We start from the raw sequence: 19,670 nt of genomic DNA, 5'->3' as shown, positions 1-19,670 counted from the left end.
CAGATAACCTGTAAGTTGGAGAGGAAATGGCGTCTCACTAACTTAGGAGATCTTCACTTAGCCTGGAAAAAGAGTCTGTTGCTCTATAAAAAAGCCCTCCGTAAAGCTAGGACATCTTACTACTCATCACTAATTGAAGAAAATAAGAACAACCCCAGGTTTCTTTTCAGCACTGTAGCCAGGCTGACAAAGAGTCAGCGCTCTATTGAGCCGAGTATTCCTTTAACTTTAACTAGTAATGACTTCATGACTTTCTTTGCTAATAAAATTTGAACTATTAGAGAAAAAATTACTCATAACCATCCCAAAGACGTATCGTTATCTTTGGCTGCTTTCAGTGATGCCGGTATTTGGTTAGACTCTTTCTCTCCAATTGTTCTGTCTGAGTTATTTTCATTAGTTACGTCCTCCAAACCATCAACATGTCTATTAGACCCCATTCCTACCAGGCTGCTCAAGGAAGCCCTACCATTAATTAATGCTTCGATCTTAAATATGATCAATCTATCTTTATTAGTTGGCTATGTACCACAGGCTTTTAAGGTGGCAGTAATTAAACCATTACTTAAAAAGCCATCACTTGACCCAGCTATCTTAGCTAATTATAGGCCAATCTCCAACCTTCCTTTTCTCTCAAAAATTCTTGAAAGGGTAGTTGTAAAACAGCTAACTGATCATCTGCAGAGGAATGGTCTATTTGAAGAGTTTCAGTCAGGGTTTAGAATTCATCATAGTACAGAAACAGCATTAGTGAAGGTTACAAATGATCTTCTTATGGCCTCAGACAGTGGACTCATATCTGTGCTTGTTCTGTTAGACCTCAGTGCTGCTTTTGATACTGTTGACCATAAAATTTTATTACAGCGATTAGAGCATGCCATAGGTATTAAAGGCACTGCGCTGCGGTGGTTTGAATCATATTTATCTAATAGATTACAATTTGTTCATGTAAATGGGGAATCTTCTTCACAGACTAAGGTTAATTATGGAGTTCCACGAGGTTCTGTGCTAGGACCAATTTTATTCACTTTATACATGTTTCCCTTAGGCAGTATTATTAGACGGCATTGCTTAAATTTTCATTGTTACGCAGATGATACCCAGCTTTATCTATCCATGAAGCCAGAGGACACACACCAATTAGCTAAACTGCAGGATTGTCTTACAGACATAAAGACATGGATGACCTCTAATTTCCTGCTTTTAAACTCGGATAAAACTGAAGTTATTGTACTTGGCCCCACAAATCTTAGAAACATGGTGTCTAACCAGATCCTTACTCTGGATGGCATTACCCTGACCTCTAGTAACACTGTGAGAAATCTTGGAGTCATTTTTGATCAGGATATGTCATTCAATGCGCATATTAAACAAATATGTAGGACTGCTTTTTTGCATTTGCGCAATATCTCTAAAATTAGAAAGGTCTTGTCTCAGAGTGATGCTGAAAAACTAATTCATGCATTTATTTCCTCTAGGCTGGACTATTGTAATTCATTATTATCAGGTTGTCCTAAAAGTTCCCTGAAAAGCCTTCAGTTAATTCAAAATGCTGCAGCTAGAGTACTGACAGGGACTAGAAGGAGAGAGCATATCTCACCCATATTGGCCTCTCTTCATTGGCTTCCTGTTAATTCTAGAATAGAATTTAAAATTCTTCTTCTTACTTTTAAGGTTTTGAATAATCAGGTCCCATCTTATTTTAGGGACCTCATAGTACAATATCACCCCAATAGAGCGCTTCGCTCTCAGACTGCAGGCTTACTTGTAGTTCCTAGGGTTTGTAAGAGTAGAATGGGAGGCAGAGCCTTCAGCTTTCAGGCTCCTCTCCTGTGGAACCAGCTCCCAATTCAGATCAGGGAGACAGACACCGTCTCTACTTTTAAGATTAGGCTTAAAACTTTCCTTTTTGCTAAAGTTTATAGTTAGGGCTGGATCAGGTGACCCTGAACCATCCCTTAGTTATGCTGCTATAGACGTAGACTGCTGGGGGGTTCCCATGATGCACTGAGTGTTTCTTTCTCTTTTTGCTCTCTATGCACCACTCTGCATTTAATCATTAGTGATTGATCTCTGCTCCCCTCCACAGCATGTCTTTTTCCTGGTTCTCTCCCTCAGCCCCAACCAGTCCCAGCAGAAGACTGCCCCTCCCTGAGCCTGGTTCTGCTGGAGGTTTCTTCCTGTTAAAAGGGAGTTTTTCCTTCCCACTGTTGCCAAGTGCTTGCTCACAGGGGGTCGTTTTGACCGTTGGGGTTTTTCCGTAATTATTGTATGGCCTTGCCTTACAATATAAGGCGCCTTGGGGCAACTGTTTGTTGTGATTTGGCGCTATATAAATAAAATTGATTTGATTTATCTTTTGGGGTGTTAAGTCATAACCAGGAGGTAGGTTTGAAGATACTCAAATGTAAGATATGATTGGTTTTGTTTCACTGTTACCTTTAAGTATTGGTTGAATCTCATATTTTGTAATCATCTGTAGCTGCTCCTGCAAACAATTTTTTAACATATTGCTCCTTATTCTGCAAGTTGCTTATTGATTTTCTTCCTTGTCTGATTGTGTTTGAGAGCAGGTCTCACCTGGACACATCAGCCGAGCTTCGATTCTCTTTGGGGTCTCTGGCCGAAACCCAGTCGGACCACTACCGCTCCGCTAAGGTCATCCACCGGCCAAGGAGAGGTCGAGTGGGCCTACGGGAAACCAAGGTGAGGAGCATCGTCTGACCTTTGACCAACAGGAGTCGGTGAAGTTTAATCACGTTACGTAAATAAGAGTTACGTAAAGAGAGTAAATAAAAGTTTACCTGTGTTTGGACTTTGGCTTGTTCATGGTCTGCATTTAGGCTAAATCATTGGGAGAGCATGAATGGCGCGCGCAGCAGCTAGGGGTTCTGGGAGGTCACCACTTCGAGAGCGACACAGAGATGTCGGACATTGACGATGACGACCAGGAAACATTGTTTAGCTCCATGGACCTGCTTTCCCCCAGCGGCCACTCAGATGCACAAACTCTGGCCATGATGCTCCAGGAGCAACTGGACGCAATCAACAAGGAGATCCGGTAAAAACGAAACAACGTTTCTTCCCCAGAAGCCGACTTGTGACACCACGGACCAGATGCAACAATACGAGCCCACAGACTGTTGACAAGCAGCCCTGTAGGTGTAGCATTTGAAAATTTGTTGACTCCACCAATTTCATATTTTTAACTGGACGGAGTAGGCCTTAGGAACCTTCCCTGAAAATGGGCGTGTCTCTGCCATCTAGGGTGGCAAAACTTACCTCCCATAAATTATGAGGTGTATACCCATAGTTCATATTATGTATGATAGCCATCGAAGGGTGGTACATTTATCCGGTTCAGATTGATAAAGATAGGGGTCAGAGTAGTTTGCACCATCTCGTAAGCCTAGTTATCGCGTTATGGGGTAGGATACCATGGCATGTGATGGACTTTGACCTTGTTTGATTATTACTTTGGAGACCAGTTATTCAGCACAATCAAAACTTGACCCTTGTACAAACTAAAATGGACCTTTCTCGTTTTTACCGTTTTTACACCATAACTCCAGAACATTCCGTCATAGATAGTCTAAACTATACCTTTATGGAATCCCTACGATCAAACAATCAAGGTGCCATTTTTAAATTATGATCCCTGTGTAATCTTTCACTGACCTCTACCTTGCTCCAGCTGCCACCCTGGGATGACCATAACACTTTTTCCAAGTCCCTGTAATGACCAACCAATCTGACTGAAGGACTAGAGGTGTTGGTTGATGCTCATACCTTTGCAGGAGAATGAAGGTGCAGGTTTATGGGTTCCTTTAGGTGTTTTATGAGTAAAGCTGGAATCGGTTCATTGTTGATCTTTGCTGCCACCTTCTGCTGACCTTACCTTCCTGCATCCATTCCTCTCTCCTCACTTCCAGGCTGATTCAGGAAGAGAAGGAGTCAACGGAGCTGCGGGCGGAGGAGATTGAGAACCGAGTGGCCAGCGTTAGCCTTGAGGGCCTCAACCTGGCCCGGATGCATCACCACGGCGCCTCCATCACCGCCTCAGCCACCGCCTCCTCGCTGGCCTCCTCCTCCCCTCCCAGCGGACACTCTACCCCTAAACTTGACCCGCGGAGTCCAGCTCGTGATATGGAGCGCATGGGAGTCATGACACTGGTAACAATGCGGTCCAGACAGATGTTCAATAAAATTTTATTTATATAAATACTGATACCGTACATTTGGATTTTAACTAAACTGTTCATACTGTCAAAAAATTGTCTACATTTTTCAGATAAATGTGGCTGAGGTTTTGTGTTAAACATCATCAAAGTCAAATTTTATATTAGACGATGTAGAAACTCCCAAATAAAAGCAATATTATGCTGCATTCAAGACGATGGGAAACTTAGAAATCCAAGTTGGAAACTTCTGAGTTCCAAAAAAACAGTGTCCACTTGGTCAATTCATAAAATATTATGGATGCTGGCAGTAACACACTCACATATAGTTGTCTTCACAAGGAAAACGTATTTTCAGCATTTTTCGCACCTGTCGAAAAATGCATTGTGAGGACAAAAATGTAAATGTCACACCGAAGTAGATGTTGCACCTTTTTTCTGTATGTGGAACAATTTTTAACACAATGTTTCCCTGGGGCACATTTGACACCAGACAGGAACTCAGCGTAACACATGTGCACATCACAGACTGTGCTGTTACTTAATATGAGGACAGTTCAATTCCAAAAATAAGCAAGATGGACAAATAAAATGTGTTGGACAACATGGAGAGTGAACAGTGGATTTGTGCAAGAAGCCTCGAGCTTGTAGTGTGTAACATAAGGACTGTTAAATTCCAAACATAAGCAAGGTAGACCAATAAACATGCAATGGACAACATATACAGTAGGATGTTGTTTGATGCAGTTTGGACAAAAGAAATCAGATGAACATGGATTACTGGCTAAGAGCATTTCTATCACAATAAAAATTGGAGTCCATTTGATTTTTTTTAATTATTATTTTTAATCAGGTGTTTAATTTGTGGATTTTGTGCATTGCTGTTTTTGTTGTACATTTCAAAGCTGCTCCAATTTTGGTTTTAAAAAAAGTGATGCAAATTATTGGTTGAGCAAATATTATAAATAAATGGAATAGTTTTGACTGTTTTGAATGTTTGGTCTCCAGAGTTCAACATACATTATATTCTATGACATATGTTACACCATAACATCATAACTGAACATAACAGATGGTGCAAGCTATTCCTTTTTAAAAGCTGTTTAACTCTACCTATAATTTGCATCACGTTTTGCCAAAATTGGAGTGCTTTAAATTTTGTCTGCTATACCAACGACTTTTGTCACCATTTTTGCTGTTTTGATCCCGTAACTCCATAACATTGTTTCATAGATGGTCCAAACTATACCTTTGTGGAATCTTTATAATCTGACAAATAATGTAGTATACTTCGCAGTATGACTGGAGCATTTTTAAATGTTGACCCCTGTGTAAATGGCTACAACCCTGGGATGGCCACCATACATTTTGTGTAGTTTAATCCCCTCAAGTGGTTCTGAAAGCGTCCTTGACCTGTGGACTCAAATTAAATTGTCTTTCATACCTGGATGGTTTTGGAAGAAAAAGACTTTATTGATCAGCTTATTGATTCTGCTCTGTATTTCTTTATTGGTCTTCTGCCGCTGCAGTAAATCTTATGAGCATCTAAAATGTTAGAGTTTATTAAAATATTGATTGTCTTTTCTTCTCCACCAGCCCAGTGATCTGAGGAAACACAGGAGAAAGGTACATTTGAATACAGATTTGATCAAACCAGATGTTCAGCACGCACGCTGCGGCTGCTTTAACGACGTCTGGATAAACGGACGCTGTAGTAGTGCAGGGTCGCCACTAACGATGACCTCATCTCTCAGATAGCGGCGGTGGAAGAGGATGGGCGAGAAGACAAGGCCACCATTAAATGTGAAACGTCCCCGCCTCCGACGCCGCGGACCGTCCGGATGACACACACGCTGCCAGCCTCCTCGCACAATGACGCACGAGGGTAAGCGGCAGCTGGACAAAGGTTTTATTTTTACAGTAAATCACTTTTGACTATTTTCAACAATTCTGTTCAACACCAACAATCGCATGCATGATCTGATTATTAGGTTAAAATGAGGGAAGCTCACCGAATGGTTTTCTGTAGACAAACAGAATTCTTCGGCTTTTATCCCGTGTCCGCAGAATCGTGGTGTCTCTGGAGGCTGACGCCAGCGCCCTGAGCAGTGTAGCCAGCAGCCAAGACTCCCTCCACAAACAGCCGAAGAAGAAAGGCATCAAGTCCTCCATTGGGCGGCTGTTTGGCAAGAAGGAGAAGGGCCGGCTGGCACACCTGGCACACAGACAAGTCATGGTGGATCCACAAGGTGGGCGAGACGTCCAACCATTAGAAACTGACAGATGGCAGAGCATAGCGTTGGTATTTCTTGATAATCTAGGTACCTTATTTTCCAGAATGTAACTTGTGCCTCTTAAAAAGGGGATGTTAGAAAAAGAGGATAATCCCATATATAAATCGTACTGGAGTATAAGTCGCACATTTCTTCCTTATCATCAGTTTTTTAATTTGGGATTTTTGTGCAGTGTTGTGGTGTACTTTTTATAATTACCATTTAGTTTTTTTTATCATTCAAGGTTATTTTGTTCAGTGGTTTGAATACCTGGGAAAGTCCTAAATAAATCATTATTATTATTATTAATAATAATGACTGATTTTTTTTTTTTATTTTAATTTTGGGTTGGTTTTTTGTTGTTGTTGTTTTGGTATACATATAAGTCATACCAGAGTATAAGTCAGAGGACCTCCCAAAGTAGTAAAAAAAAAAAAAAAAAAAAAAAAGACATACGTGAGAAAATACGTTAAATAAATTTCAACATATATAATAAATTATTTACAAATTTTCGTACAGATTGTCTGTAAAACTGATGATTTAGTGAAAATAACTAAAATAAATAAATAAACTCCCAGAAATTGTGTGGAGCATACAATTAGTCTGTTTTAAATTTCTTTTAGTTGATGTTCAGTAACTTCAGACATTTTTTCTTTTTACAAAAATGGTTCCTTTGCATTCATTCATTTATTTATTTATTTTTTAACCAAATTTAAAATTCTGGTTTGCAAGTTATTTCAGGGGTGCCACTAATTCTGAGCAGGTCTGCCGCTCACCTTCATCCATGTGGATGCTTTTAATCAAAGTGATGTATGAAACTTTATAGAATCTCACCTGAGGCTTTAACAGAAATTTCTGGAATTTTACAAGCTAGGCTCTATTTTTTTTTTTTTTTTGACATTTTAAGTGTCATCTTTTCACTCGTGTCAAACACTAAATTAATGGGTGCCATGTTGATGAAGGGCTCGTTATATAAGACATCTGCAGTCGACTTGTCATACCTTAGCTAAGCTAGCTGGCTAACTGTATAAGATTTTTTTTTTTTTTTTTTTTTACATGTACTGAAGTTAGGGTTGCCAACCGTCCCTTGAAAAACGGAATCGTCCCTTATTTGGAAATAAAAGTGTGCGTTCCGTATTGACCTGAAACGGGACGCAGTTTGTCCCGTATTTCTGTGAGAATCAAAAAGTCTGTAAAATGTCAATGGAATTGACTGGCGCTTTATATGGAAACTTACGGTAAATTTGATCCCAGCCTCTCTCCTGCTTTTCACCAATGAGCTGACAGACACGAGTTGACAATAGAGAATCACTCTTATCTCACTGGTTGAGGAACATCTGCTTGCAAGAAGATACCGACGTCATGAGCCGACGACGGTCGCTGGACGACAATAACAAAGCGCAGCATGGCTATCGAATCAATACAGACACCGACACTGCAGATATGCCTACGGACAGTAATGTCTGTAACGTCGTTACTCCTCCTAAAAAAAACAAAAAACAAAACAAAACAAAAAAGAATGCAAAAATACAGGGGCGAATGAGAAAAGGAAAATGGCTAGGTGGAAAAGGTGCGCGACAACAGCTAAGTATTGTAAGTATTGTTTACTTTTCAAACTTTATTTTTTGCACTTTTTATTACACTAAATATGTAAATGTGCACTGTTACATTGTTTTGGATGATGCAAATTTTCTGTTTTGTTGTTAAGCACTACAGAGAGATTTTTATTTTATGCTTTGAAGCAGGACAGAATGCTCATATTGAAATTGTGAGTGAAAATTTATTTTGCACTAAAAATAAATTGCTAAATAATAATTTCCACGTGTTCGTATCAGAACAAATGCATGTATGCATCTATTTAAATTCAGGGTCAAGTCAACAGTCAAATGGTTAAAAATCATTTCACACAGACGCTGGGAAGGGTGAAGGCAATGGTCGGTCGGCCCTGGTGGTGAGGTGTCCCTTATTTATTTTTCAGAGAGTTGGCAACCCTAACTGAAGTAATCTTGAATGTTGACCTCCTTAGGGATCTTCTCTGTGCTACCGGACACTTCTGACATGTGGACATGTTTAGTGGTAACAAGAAGCGGTTTGCAACAAGTGCTTTTAGCTTGCCCCGCTCAGTAACGTTATATAGCCTCTTTGTCCATGACGGCGTTTGTGTTCTATATCAATATTGTGCCGATTAATTTTATTTTTGTCCCACTACTAAAGATAGCCACCAAAATGTCCAGAAGTCAAGGGACTGCAGATGTAAATTAGCTTTAAGCTAACTCTGGTGCAATGCATCAAATGGAAACATTTATGTTTTTATTGTACATGGTCCCTTTATAAATAAAATGCGAAAAAAGTAGAGCCCTGGTTGTAAAATTCCAGAGTTCCTTCCTTTACAAAGTTAGTACAACTTAAAATACAGAAATTGAATAATTTTCAACAATTTTATTTGTTTCTCTATGATTTCCTACTATTTCATAGCAGCTCCATTTGTTTGAAGCCAATTGAATGTTATTGACCCCTCAGATACTCAGGGCTTTCATAACTAAAATTTTGAAAATGTGAATGATCCTTTAAAGGTCCGAACTTGGATTCTGTTGCTCTTGAAGGAATTTTAAGTGACAGTGACACTGTATGTTATGTAAACTGTTCAAGCTAGTGGAAATATGAGTAGATATCACACCAGTCAAGGGTTTGGACACGTTTTCTGTTCTTCGTCTTCTCACAGGGACCCTGATGGACCCGGATATGGCGGGTCAGGACATGGGCGTCGGCAAGTTGGGAACTCAAGCAGAGAAGGACCGCAGGTTGAAAAAGAAGTAAGGTTTAACCAGAGCAAGTCACCAAAAACGTCTTAGGTCCACAGCACATTTCAGTAGACTGACAGGCAGAGGCACTCACAGCTTCAGTAAATCAGAGTTTTCCAGGATTTTTCCCAAAGCCAGCTTTCCGATTCTACACTCAGCCTGCTGTGTTTACCTTCAGCTCCCTTCTGTGGAAGCTTGGGCGTTGGCCATGCTGAGGAAACCATTGATCGGAAGCAGAAGCTGGATCGCTGTCCTGGAGCAGAATTCAGCCTCACTGTATTCCGAGACAAAGCCAAAGTCGGAGTATCGATCTCGGCTGGAAGTCAATTAATCTCAAACGGCAATTTTGTCAGTTTGGCAGCTACGGATGGCTTTGCTAACGCTTACACTCACAGTCAGGGAAGACCCCCGCCCTGTCCCCACCCGCCCCCTCCCAACTCTGAGTGGGAATGTTGTGTGTGAGCGTGCATCCGCCGTGCGTGCCCCCAAGGTGCCCCCAATGATGAATGTCATTTGCTCAAAGTTCACATTGACCTGTCATGACCAATAACTTTGCCTCCCGTGCAGTCGTTTCGGTAGAGAATGTCGGATTCTTGGTAGTTGTGTCCGGGGTTCAGGCCACGCCCACCTTGCATCTTGGCACTTTTTCCACGCCGCATGCCACTAAACTGCTTGCACTGTTTCCATTCCAGCATCTTGGTCAGCACCGCTGTAGCGTCATGGTTGTGCTCTGATTATCTTTGCAGAGGTGACCGCTGGTGTCAGAATGTGACTGAGCGTTTGAATGTACACCCGCGGAGGACGTCTTGTTGTGTCTCAGTGCATATGTCTCTCTGTCTCTGTCTTTGTCTTTCTGCTGCACGAGGTGTGGTCCGTACTGCATTGTAGAAGACTTCATGTGCTCCTGTCAACAAATGTCCTTCATTTTTATGGGATGTGTCTGTAGGGCTGTTCGATGATGACAAAAAAAAAAAAAAAATTGAAATCATGATTATTTAACACAATTTACTTTAGACACAATCTGAGTTTATTGGGTACGTAGCTTTGGACAAAGGCCACGTCTCCAAAACACTACTGTGCTGCAGCGTTACGTAGCTCAGGTGCATGTTTCATGAAAAACCAGGTATCTTCTTCAAGTTTTTACTACTGTGCTGCAGCGTTACCTACCTCAGATACATATTTCAAGAAAAACCAGGGACCTTCTTCGGGTTTTTTCTACTGTGCTGCAGCGTTACCTACCTCAGATACATATTTCATAAAAGACCAGGGACCTTCTTCAGGTTTTTACTACTGTCGCAGCGTTACCTACCTCAGATACATATTTCATAAAAGACCAGGTATCTTCTTCAAGTTTTTACTACTGTGCTGCAGCGTTGCTTAGCTCAGGTGCATGTTTCATGAAAAACCAGGTATCTTCTGCAAGTTTTTACTACTGTGCTGCAGCGTTGCTTAGCTCAGGTGCATGTTTCATGAAAAACCAGGGACCTTCTTCGGGTTTTTACTACTGTGCTGCAGCGTTACCTACCTCAGACACATATTTCAAGAAAAACCAGGGACCTTCTTCGGGTTTTTTCTACTGTGCTGCAGCGTTACCTACCTCAGACACATATTTCAAGAAAAACCAGAGACCTTCTTCGGGTTTTTCTACAGTGCTGCAGCGTTACCTACCTCAGACACATATTTCAAGAAAAACCAGGGACCGTCTTCAGGTTTTTACTACTGTGCTGCAGCGTTACCTACCTCAGACACATATTTCAAGAAAAACCAGGGACCGTCTTCAGGTTTTTACTACTGTGCTGCAGCGTTACCTACCTCAGACACATATTTCAAGAAAAACCAGGGACCGTCTTCAGGTTTTTACTACTGTGCTGCAGCGTTACCTACCTGACACATTTCAAGAAAAACCAGGGACCGTCTTCAGGTTTTTACTACTGTGCTGCAGCGTTACCTACCTCAGACACATATTTCATGAAAGACCAGGGACCGTCTTCAGGTTTTTACTACTGTGCTGCAGCGTTACCTACCCCAGACACATATTTCAAGAAAAAACAGGGACCGTCTTCAGGTTTTTACTACTGTGCTGCAGCGTTACCTGCCTCAGATACGCATTTCATGAAAGACCAGGGACCTTCTTCAGGTTTTTACTACTGTTCTGCAGCTTACCTACCTCAGATACATATTTCATAAAAGACCAGGGACCTTCATCAGGTTTTTACTGCTGTGCTGCAGCGTTACCTACCCCAGATACATATTTCATAAAAGACCAGGGACCTTCTTCAGGTTTTTACTGCTGTGCTGCAGCGTTACCTACCTCAGATACATATTTCATGAAAAACCAGGGATCCTCTTCAGGTTTTTACTGCTGTGCTGCAGCGTTACCTACCTCAGATACATATTTCATGAAAAACCAGGGACCTTCTTCAGGTTTTTACTGCTGTGCTGCAGCGTTACCTACCTCAGATACATATTTCATGAAAAACCAGGGATCCTCTTCAGGTTTTTACTGCTGTGCTGCAGCGTTACCTACCTCAGATACATATTTCATGAAAAACCAGGGACCTTCTTCGGGTTTTTTCTACTGTGCTGCAGCATTACCTACCTCAAACACATATTTCAAGAAAAACCAGGAACCTTCTTCAGGTTTTTTCTACTGTGCTGCAGCATTACCTACCTCAGATACATATTTCATGAAAAACAAAGGAGCGTCTTCAGGTTTGTATTACTGTGCTGCAGCATTACCTACCTCAGATACATATTTCATGAAAAACCAAGGAGCGTCTTCAGGTTTTTACTACTGTGCTTCAGCATTACCTACCTCAGATACATATTTCATGAAAGACCAGGGACCTTCTTCAGGTTTTTACTACTGTGCTGCAGCATTACCTACCTCAGATACATATTTCATGAAAAACCAGGGACCGTCTTCAGGTTTTTACTACTGTGCTGCAGCATTACGTACCTCAGATACATATTTCATGAAAAACCAGGGACAGTTGCCCCAAGGCGCCTTATATTGTAAGGCAAGGCCATACAATAATTACGGAAAAACCCCAACGGTCAAAACGACCCCCTGTGAGCAAGCACTTGGCAACAGTGGGAAGGAAAACTCCCTTTAACAGGAAGAAACCTCCAGCAGAACCAGGCTCAGGGAGGGGCAGTCTTCTGCTGGGACTGGTTGGGGCTGAGGGAGAGAACCAGGAAAAAGACATGCTGTGGAGGGGAGCAGAGATCAATCACTAATGATTAAATGCAGAGTGGTGCATACAGAGCAAAAAGAGAAAGAAACAGTGCATCATGGGAACCCCCCAGCAGTCTAAGTCTATAGCAGCATAACTAAGGGATGGTTCAGGGTCACCTGATCCAGCCTCAGATACATATTTCATGAAAAACCAGGAACCTTCTTCAGGTTTTTACTACTGTGCTGCAGCATTGCTTACCTCAAACTAGTAAACAGCCTCCCTTCAAGGCCATGTCTCCAAACCACATGTACTTACCTGATAAGTGCTGGAGGAGCCGACGGTGAGAGATAGAGAAAACACTGGGACCTCATCTCTCATTCACCACCCTAAACTCACTCATCAGCTGTGAGAACAACTCATAAAAGAAAAGAGAAACACAGTTGAGTTGACTGAGGATTGTCCTCTTTCTGCTCAAAGAGGTGGTCGAGCGAGGTAGGCAGTGAATGTTAGTCTCTCTCTCTCTCTCTCTCTCGCTAACATTTACTGCCTTATTTTCTCAGCGTTTCACAGCCAAACCTGTGCAATCACATATAGCGAAAGGAGACTATCATTACAAAACAGAATGTGCCAAAAAATCCTTTTATGTCAAATGGGTTATTTTCAGAATTGACATTGAAACTTGATCGATCGATCAGCCCTACGTGTCTGTATGTGTGCATCTTTGCTTAGAGTTGTTTTTTTAATTGCCTATTAACTCGTTTGTGTGCTTTTGTCTCCCCGTCGCTCTCTCTCTCTCTCTTTCTCCTTTACTCTCTCTCTCCCCCCCCCCCACTCCTCTCATCATCCTCTGACTCTAACAAAGCGGGTAAGTTGAGGATGAATAAACGATCTTCTGGATGTGACCATTGTCTCAGCCACGCCCCTTGTCTGCCACCTCTTGTGTGTCTGCCATCCGTCCTCTCCTGAAAGACCAGTGCCAAAGCCGACGCCTCTTCTATCTCTTTTCCTTCATGGCCGTTGATGAAACCATTGCTTTTTCTTTTCATTCATTTACCATCTGAAGGCGTTTTTTCTTCCCCTCCCTTTTTACAGTTCGATTTCAGCTGCATCCATGGCTGGACAAAGAATGTGCCACCGCTAACATGGGGCCTGATTTTCACCCCTGGAATGTCTTCCTCTCCTTATATGTGTCTCTGTGTATTTGTTGTATGTGTGCGTGTGAAATAACCAGCTGTAATATCTGGTTATGGGAATGTCAGATCTTGTTTTTTGTTTGTATGATTTGTCGTAACTGTTTCCTTACTTCCCTTTCCCAGCTATGTTCAGTGGATATTTATCTCTCTCCATGCATTTGACCTGACCTGAACATAAAATGCAAGCGCTCTCCTACCATCTTCTGTACGGCTAACAGTGAATGTAAATGGTCGTGTTTGAACGAACACGTTTCCTGTCACCCGTAGGCTTTTTTTTGTCTGTCCTTCCTCTCTGTACTGAGGTCTTCAGTCATCTTTACGACTAGAATGCTCACTCGTCCCATTTGTCGAGTTCTTTGACAACATACTCAGGGAATGGGTTCTTGATTCCGAGATCCTGTTGTGAAACATGTTCATGAAACATGGGTGTGTCCATCTCTCCCTTTGTGAAACGATACCATACGTATGTGTGGGTTCCAATAAGATTCAGGAATGAGATTTTATGACACGAGACATAGACATTCATTTTCCATGACAAATTAGAATAAGCCAAAAATGACGTTACTTGTTTTTGTATGAAAAATGAGAGAACTTCTTCAGGTTTCTACTACTGTGCTGCAGCGTTATTTAGCTCAAGTGCATGTTTCATGAAAAAACAGGTATCTTCTTCAGGTTTTTACTACTGTGCTGCAGCGTTGCTTAGCTCAGGTGCATGTTTCATGAAAAACCAGGTATCTTCTTCACGTTTTTACTACTGCTGCAGCGTTACGTAGCTCAGGTGCATGTTTCATGAAAAACCAGGTATCTTCTTCAAGTTTTTACTACTGTGCTGCAGCATTACTTAGCTCAGGTGCATGTTTCATGAAAAACCAGGTATCTTCTTCAGGTTTTTACTACTGTGCTGCAGCGTTACGTAGCTCAGGTGCATGTTTCATGAAAAACCAGGTATCTTCTTCAAGTTTTTACTACTGTGCTGCAGCGTTACGTAGCTCAGGTGCATGTTTCATGAAAAACCAGGTATCTTCTTCAAGTTTTTACTACTGTGCTGCAGCGTTACGTAGCTCAGGTGCATGTTTCATGAAAAACCAGGTATCTTCTTCAAGTTTTTACTACTGTGCTGCAGCGTTACGTAGCTCAGGTGCATGTTTCATGAAAAACCAGGTATCTTCTTCAAGTTTTTACTACTGTGCTGCAGCGTTACGTAGCTCAGGTGCATGTTTCATGAAAAACCAGGTATCTTCTTCAAGTTTTTACTACTGTGCTGCAGCGTTGCTTAGCTCAGGTGCATGTTTCATGAAAAACCAGGTATCTTCTTCAGGTTTTTACTACTGTGCTGCAGCGTTACGTAGCTCAGGTGCATGTTTCATGAAAAACCAGGTATCTTCTTCAGGTTTTTACTACTGTGCTGCAGCGTTGCTTAGCTCAGGTGCATGTTTCATGAAAAACCAGGTATCTTCTTCAAGTTTTTACTACTGTGCTGCAGCGTTGCTTAGCTCAGGTGCATGTTTCATGAAAAACCAGGTATCTTCTTCAAGTTTTTACTACTGTGCTGCAGCGTTGCTTAGCTCAGGTGCATGTTTCATGAAAAACCAGGTATCTTCTTCAAGTTTTTACTACTGTGCTGCAGCGTTGCTTAGCTCAGGTGCATGTTTCATGAAAAACCAGGTATCTTCTTCAAGTTTTTACTACTGTGCTGCAGCGTTACGTAGCTCAGGTGCATGTTTAATGAAAAACCAGGTATCTTCTTCAAGTTTTTACTACTGTGCTGCAGCGTTACTTAGCTCAAGTGCATGTTTCATGAAAAAACAGGTATCTTCTTCAGGTTTCTACTACTGTGCTGCAGCGTTATTTAGCTCAAGTGCATGTTTCATGAAAAAACAGGTATCTTCAGGTTTTTACTACTGTGCTGCAGCGTTACGTAGCTCAGGTGCATGTTTCATGAAAAACCAGGTATCTTCTTCAAGTTTTTACTACTGTGCTGCAGCATTACTTAGCTCAGGTGCATGTTTCATGAAAAACCAGGTATCTTCTTCAGGTTTTTACTACTGTGCTGCAGCGTTACATTGCTCAAGTGCATGTTTCATGAAAAACCAGGTATCTTCTTCAGGTTTTTACTACTGTGCTGCAGCGTTTATTGTTGTGCTGCTGCTTTCTCACCACTGGTTGCATTAGCTGTGCTAAAAATTAAGGAACAAGTATGCACAATATTTTTGTGTAGGATAAGGGAAGTGTTCGCCCTAACTATGGTGAAGTGGTCAGTGAAAGTCTTCATGGGTTTAGAGTGTGTCTGAGTGTAGCTACACTTGTGCACTTGTCTGTTCCTCTTCTTGGCAGCGCAGAGATGAGCGATAAAGCATTGCCCTTATTTCCAGTTCCACTCTGGGTGTACAGTTCAGACTGACAGAGATAAAACGTACTGCACAAACACGCACAGACCCACGTGGGCATCAGAGCAGCACACGTGTCTTTACGGGGCGTTTTTTCCATCCCGCTCCTGTTGACGTAAGATCTCCTGTCTCCTCAGGCATGAGCTGCTGGAGGAGGCCAGGAGGAAAGGGTTACCTTTTGCACAGTGGGACGGCCCCACGGTCGTAGCCTGGCTGGAGGTAAGAGGTCACGACCCTCCAAAAACGAGTTGCTGCTGACGCAGTGGAGCAACATCCCAACTGCATATTTTTTTGAACATCATCATGTTATGTTGTCTTTAACTTTTTTTCTTTAACAGTTTATTCTCTCCAATCATCATTTGCAGATGCAAATAAAAGAATAATAAAAGATTGATGTAATTTAATAGTTATGAAATTGTGACATGATGCTCAGATGTGTTGCTCTAATGTGGCTCGGCAACTGACTATGAATTAATAAAATGCAATAAAACAGATTAAAGAGCAGAACTTTGTACTTTTCTATCAAACGTAGTATATTTCACTGTAATAATATTTACCAAGGAGGTTATGTTTTCAGTCGCATTTGTTTGTTTGTCTGTCTGTCAGCAGGATAACTCAAAAGGTTTTGAACGGATTTTGATGAAATTTTGTGGAGTAGTTGAAAATGACGAGGAACAAGCGATTAAATTTTAGTGGTGATCCAATGCTAATGCATTAGCATGTCTATGGCATTTTCAATGTTAAAAGTTAGCATTAAGCAGTTGCAGCTGTCATCACGTTCGGGTGCATTTGTTTTCAAATTGTAATATTTCTTAAATTTACTTTTGTTTATATATTAATAATCTAATGATTATTATATACAATTTCAGAGAAAGAGACAAAAAGAAATAGATCACTGTGCCAAGGAAGGAATCTCTTTCGGGTCAGTGACCCTATGGCCTTGTTTAGATAAGTGTTTCATAAATGTTAAAAAAAATTCATATATTTGCAGTTTAGTTGAATAATAAATTGAATTTTGTCTCTTATTTGTTTTTGTCTATAAGCAGTGGTGGGCACAGATAACCAAAAAATTAACTTCAATAACAGATAACCAGATAACTGAAAAGTTATCTTCGATAAAGATAAAACAATAAACCACCCAAAAATATATCGGAAGTTACAGATAACCGATAACAGATAAATTCCAATATTGTCTGTGGTACATTTGCAAATATTAGTAAAACAAATTTAAGTTTTAATGCCACAATAACTTCTACTAATATTAAAAGTAAAAACAGACCCACACACTGAGACTACACTTTTGTCTTTGAACATTCTGCCCCTGCTGGAGGCTCTTGTTTACTACAGCGCTCCCAACACAGAGGCACCATGAGAGCAGCCCTAAAGCCAGCTCTCTATCGATTACAACAATCCGGTCAGGCGGAGGTCTTGAAAAATAAAGTCATGCTGACTTATGGTTTTGATTTATAAATAACATTAATACCGATAGAATAACTCCATTAATGTCAATTCTGTCATTTGTATAAAGTTAAAATATAGCATATATCTTTTAATGTTGAATAATGCACTAATTCTGAGGTTTAGTAACAAACAGACAAATCTCAAAGGATTCTGGGTAAACGTGCCTCTGCTAAACGTGATGCCAAGCGCTAAGGATACATGTTATCCAGTCACAGCAGATGAAACTTTTTTTACTACTGAGCAAACATCATTGTTAGACTTTTTCAGGTTCAATGATTCCACGGCATGTAGATGTTATGGTGTCATTGACCCCATGGCCTTGGCGGAGGTTTGCACTCTCTGAGTGCTTCTAGTTTACTATATGGTGCAGTGATCACCGCACGTCCAGCTGTGTACGGGGCGTCGCTTTTAAAACGTGCTCTCCTCTCTGTGCTCCAGCTGTGGTTGGGGATGCCGGCGTGGTACGTGGCGGCGTGCCGTGCCAACGTAAAGAGCGGTGCCATCATGTCGGCTCTGTCTGACACGGAGATCCAGAGGGAGATCGGGATCAGTAACCCACTGCACCGGCTCAAACTCCGCCTGGCCATCCAGGAGATGGTCTCCCTCACCAGCCCCTCTGCCCCTCCCACCACCAGAACCGTAAGTCAACACACGGGTGTGGACGCAACGTCCAAACAACGCACGTTTATGTCTTTGAAGAGAAAAAAAAACATCTTGAGGGAGAGCTGCTCTGGAGAAAGTGAGTTAGTCAACTGTCAACAAGCTCGGTTTGTCTTGTGCACAGTGACCCCAAGCAGCCTATTGGTTTTGGAGAAAAAAAAAAAAAAAAAAAAATCACAAAACTGGATTTGTTAAAGCCTTCTGGGAAAAAAGCGTCACTGGATTGTCAACGTCTGCCGAGGGCAGCGTGGGTTAGAGCGCATGACGCTCTCGTTTTAATCCACCCAGAGCAGCTCTGCCTTCAAAACGTCAGACAAAAGGCACCATTTTACTTTAAAACATGGAACCAAAGAACGAGCAGGGAACACAGTTAGCATTGCACTTAAAGGGGTCAAAGAGTCGGTTTCCTGCTCTAAGATAAATTCACGGCTAAAACGGCGCCTTGCTGTGCCACGCTTCCTCTGTTGTTTTTTTTTTTCCTGAGTCGATGCGTCACCTCGGCCTCTGAGGGGTTTTTGTCGGCAAACTGAAGGATGCTTTATTTTCCTCCCGAGACGTTTCTGTAAGTAAACTGGCGCCTTAAGTCTTCTTTGCTTGAATGCATGAAACCCACGCAGCACGTCAACTTGTGTGTTGTTGTAAGTGACAGCAAGAATAACAAACCACGGTGTTTATGTTTGTACGTCGCCCCGTTTTAAACCAAAATGAATATTACGGCGGTGACTCGAATGTGCCTCCCCGTTGCCATAGTAACTCCATAATGTCTGTCAGGACTCTAAACAGTCCGACTCAGAGGGTGCACGGCATCACATATCATGCACACGTTTTTTTTGTTTGTTTGTTGTTTTTGAGCACGCACTCGTAACTCCCGTCGTTTATGTTCCTGCTACCGTTTCCTCTTCACCGCTCATTTCCCACTCTGATGCACCTCCACACATCATCAAACTGTCATTACACCGCTGGACACACCCCCTCGGGTCTGATCACAAATGGACTGCATTTATATAGCGCTTTTCCATCTGAATCAGACGCTCAAAGCGCTTTACAATTATGCCTCACATTCACCCCGATGTCAGGGTGCTGTCATACAAGGCGCTCGCTACACACCGGGAGCAATAGGGGATTAAAGGCCTTGCCCAAGGGCCCTTAGTGATTTTCCAGTCAGGTGGGGATTTGAACCCATGATCTTCTGGACTCAAGCCCAACACCTTAGCCACTAGACCATCACCTCCCCTCACAAGAGTTGCCTTCCCGGTTGGCGCACTTAGCTAAACGAGTTCCAGCGGAAATCGCTGTCGGATCAGAAAATCGAGGCCGTTGTTTTTACTGTACGTGTGGTTTTACAGCCGGGCGGCTCCGTTTCAAGTCATGTTCCCCTAACGGTGATTTAACTGAACACCGCCGCTCGGCGCAACAAGCACCTCTGCTGCAGTAACACAACCATCCATCGAAGTACACACGGGTGGAATTAATGTTTGAGTTATGGGTTTAGACATGAGGTTTACGCAGCTGATGGCCAATTTATTCTTCCGTCTCAG

The 19,670-nt window shown here is 41.9% G+C and overlaps 1 protein-coding gene across 10 annotated transcripts in view; it reads left to right on the top strand.

Annotated features, from left to right (window-relative positions):
• Positions 1-19,670, top strand: part of ppfia2 (PTPRF interacting protein alpha 2) — a 231,197-nt gene that overhangs the window by 197,056 nt on the left and 14,471 nt on the right. For 6 of the 10 annotated variants that reach the window (XM_034163796.1, XM_034163799.1, XM_034163797.1 and 3 more), the window contains 10 exons: positions 2,574-2,706; positions 2,844-3,061; positions 3,933-4,173; positions 5,775-5,804; positions 5,933-6,063; positions 6,246-6,427; positions 9,174-9,264; positions 13,294-13,296; positions 16,149-16,230; positions 17,911-18,111. In XM_034163796.1, coding sequence (XP_034019687.1) covers positions 2,574-2,706; positions 2,844-3,061; positions 3,933-4,173; positions 5,775-5,804; positions 5,933-6,063; positions 6,246-6,427; positions 9,174-9,264; positions 13,294-13,296; positions 16,149-16,230; positions 17,911-18,111 — 1,312 coding nt within the window. The remainder of the gene's footprint in view (positions 1-2,573; positions 2,707-2,843; positions 3,062-3,932; positions 4,174-5,774; positions 5,805-5,932; positions 6,064-6,245; positions 6,428-9,173; positions 9,265-13,293; positions 13,297-16,148; positions 16,231-17,910; positions 18,112-19,670) is intronic. The other 4 variants (XM_034163802.1, XM_034163798.1, XM_034163794.1 and 1 more) reach the window with 1 other exon arrangement.

The sequence above is a fragment of the Thalassophryne amazonica genome, chromosome 22 (genome assembly GCF_902500255.1).
Source record: "Thalassophryne amazonica chromosome 22, fThaAma1.1, whole genome shotgun sequence".
Classification (NCBI taxonomy): Eukaryota; Metazoa; Chordata; class Actinopteri; order Batrachoidiformes; family Batrachoididae; genus Thalassophryne; species Thalassophryne amazonica.
Note: the sequence above shows the minus strand (reverse complement) of the source record. Positions and strands in the feature narration are given on the sequence as shown.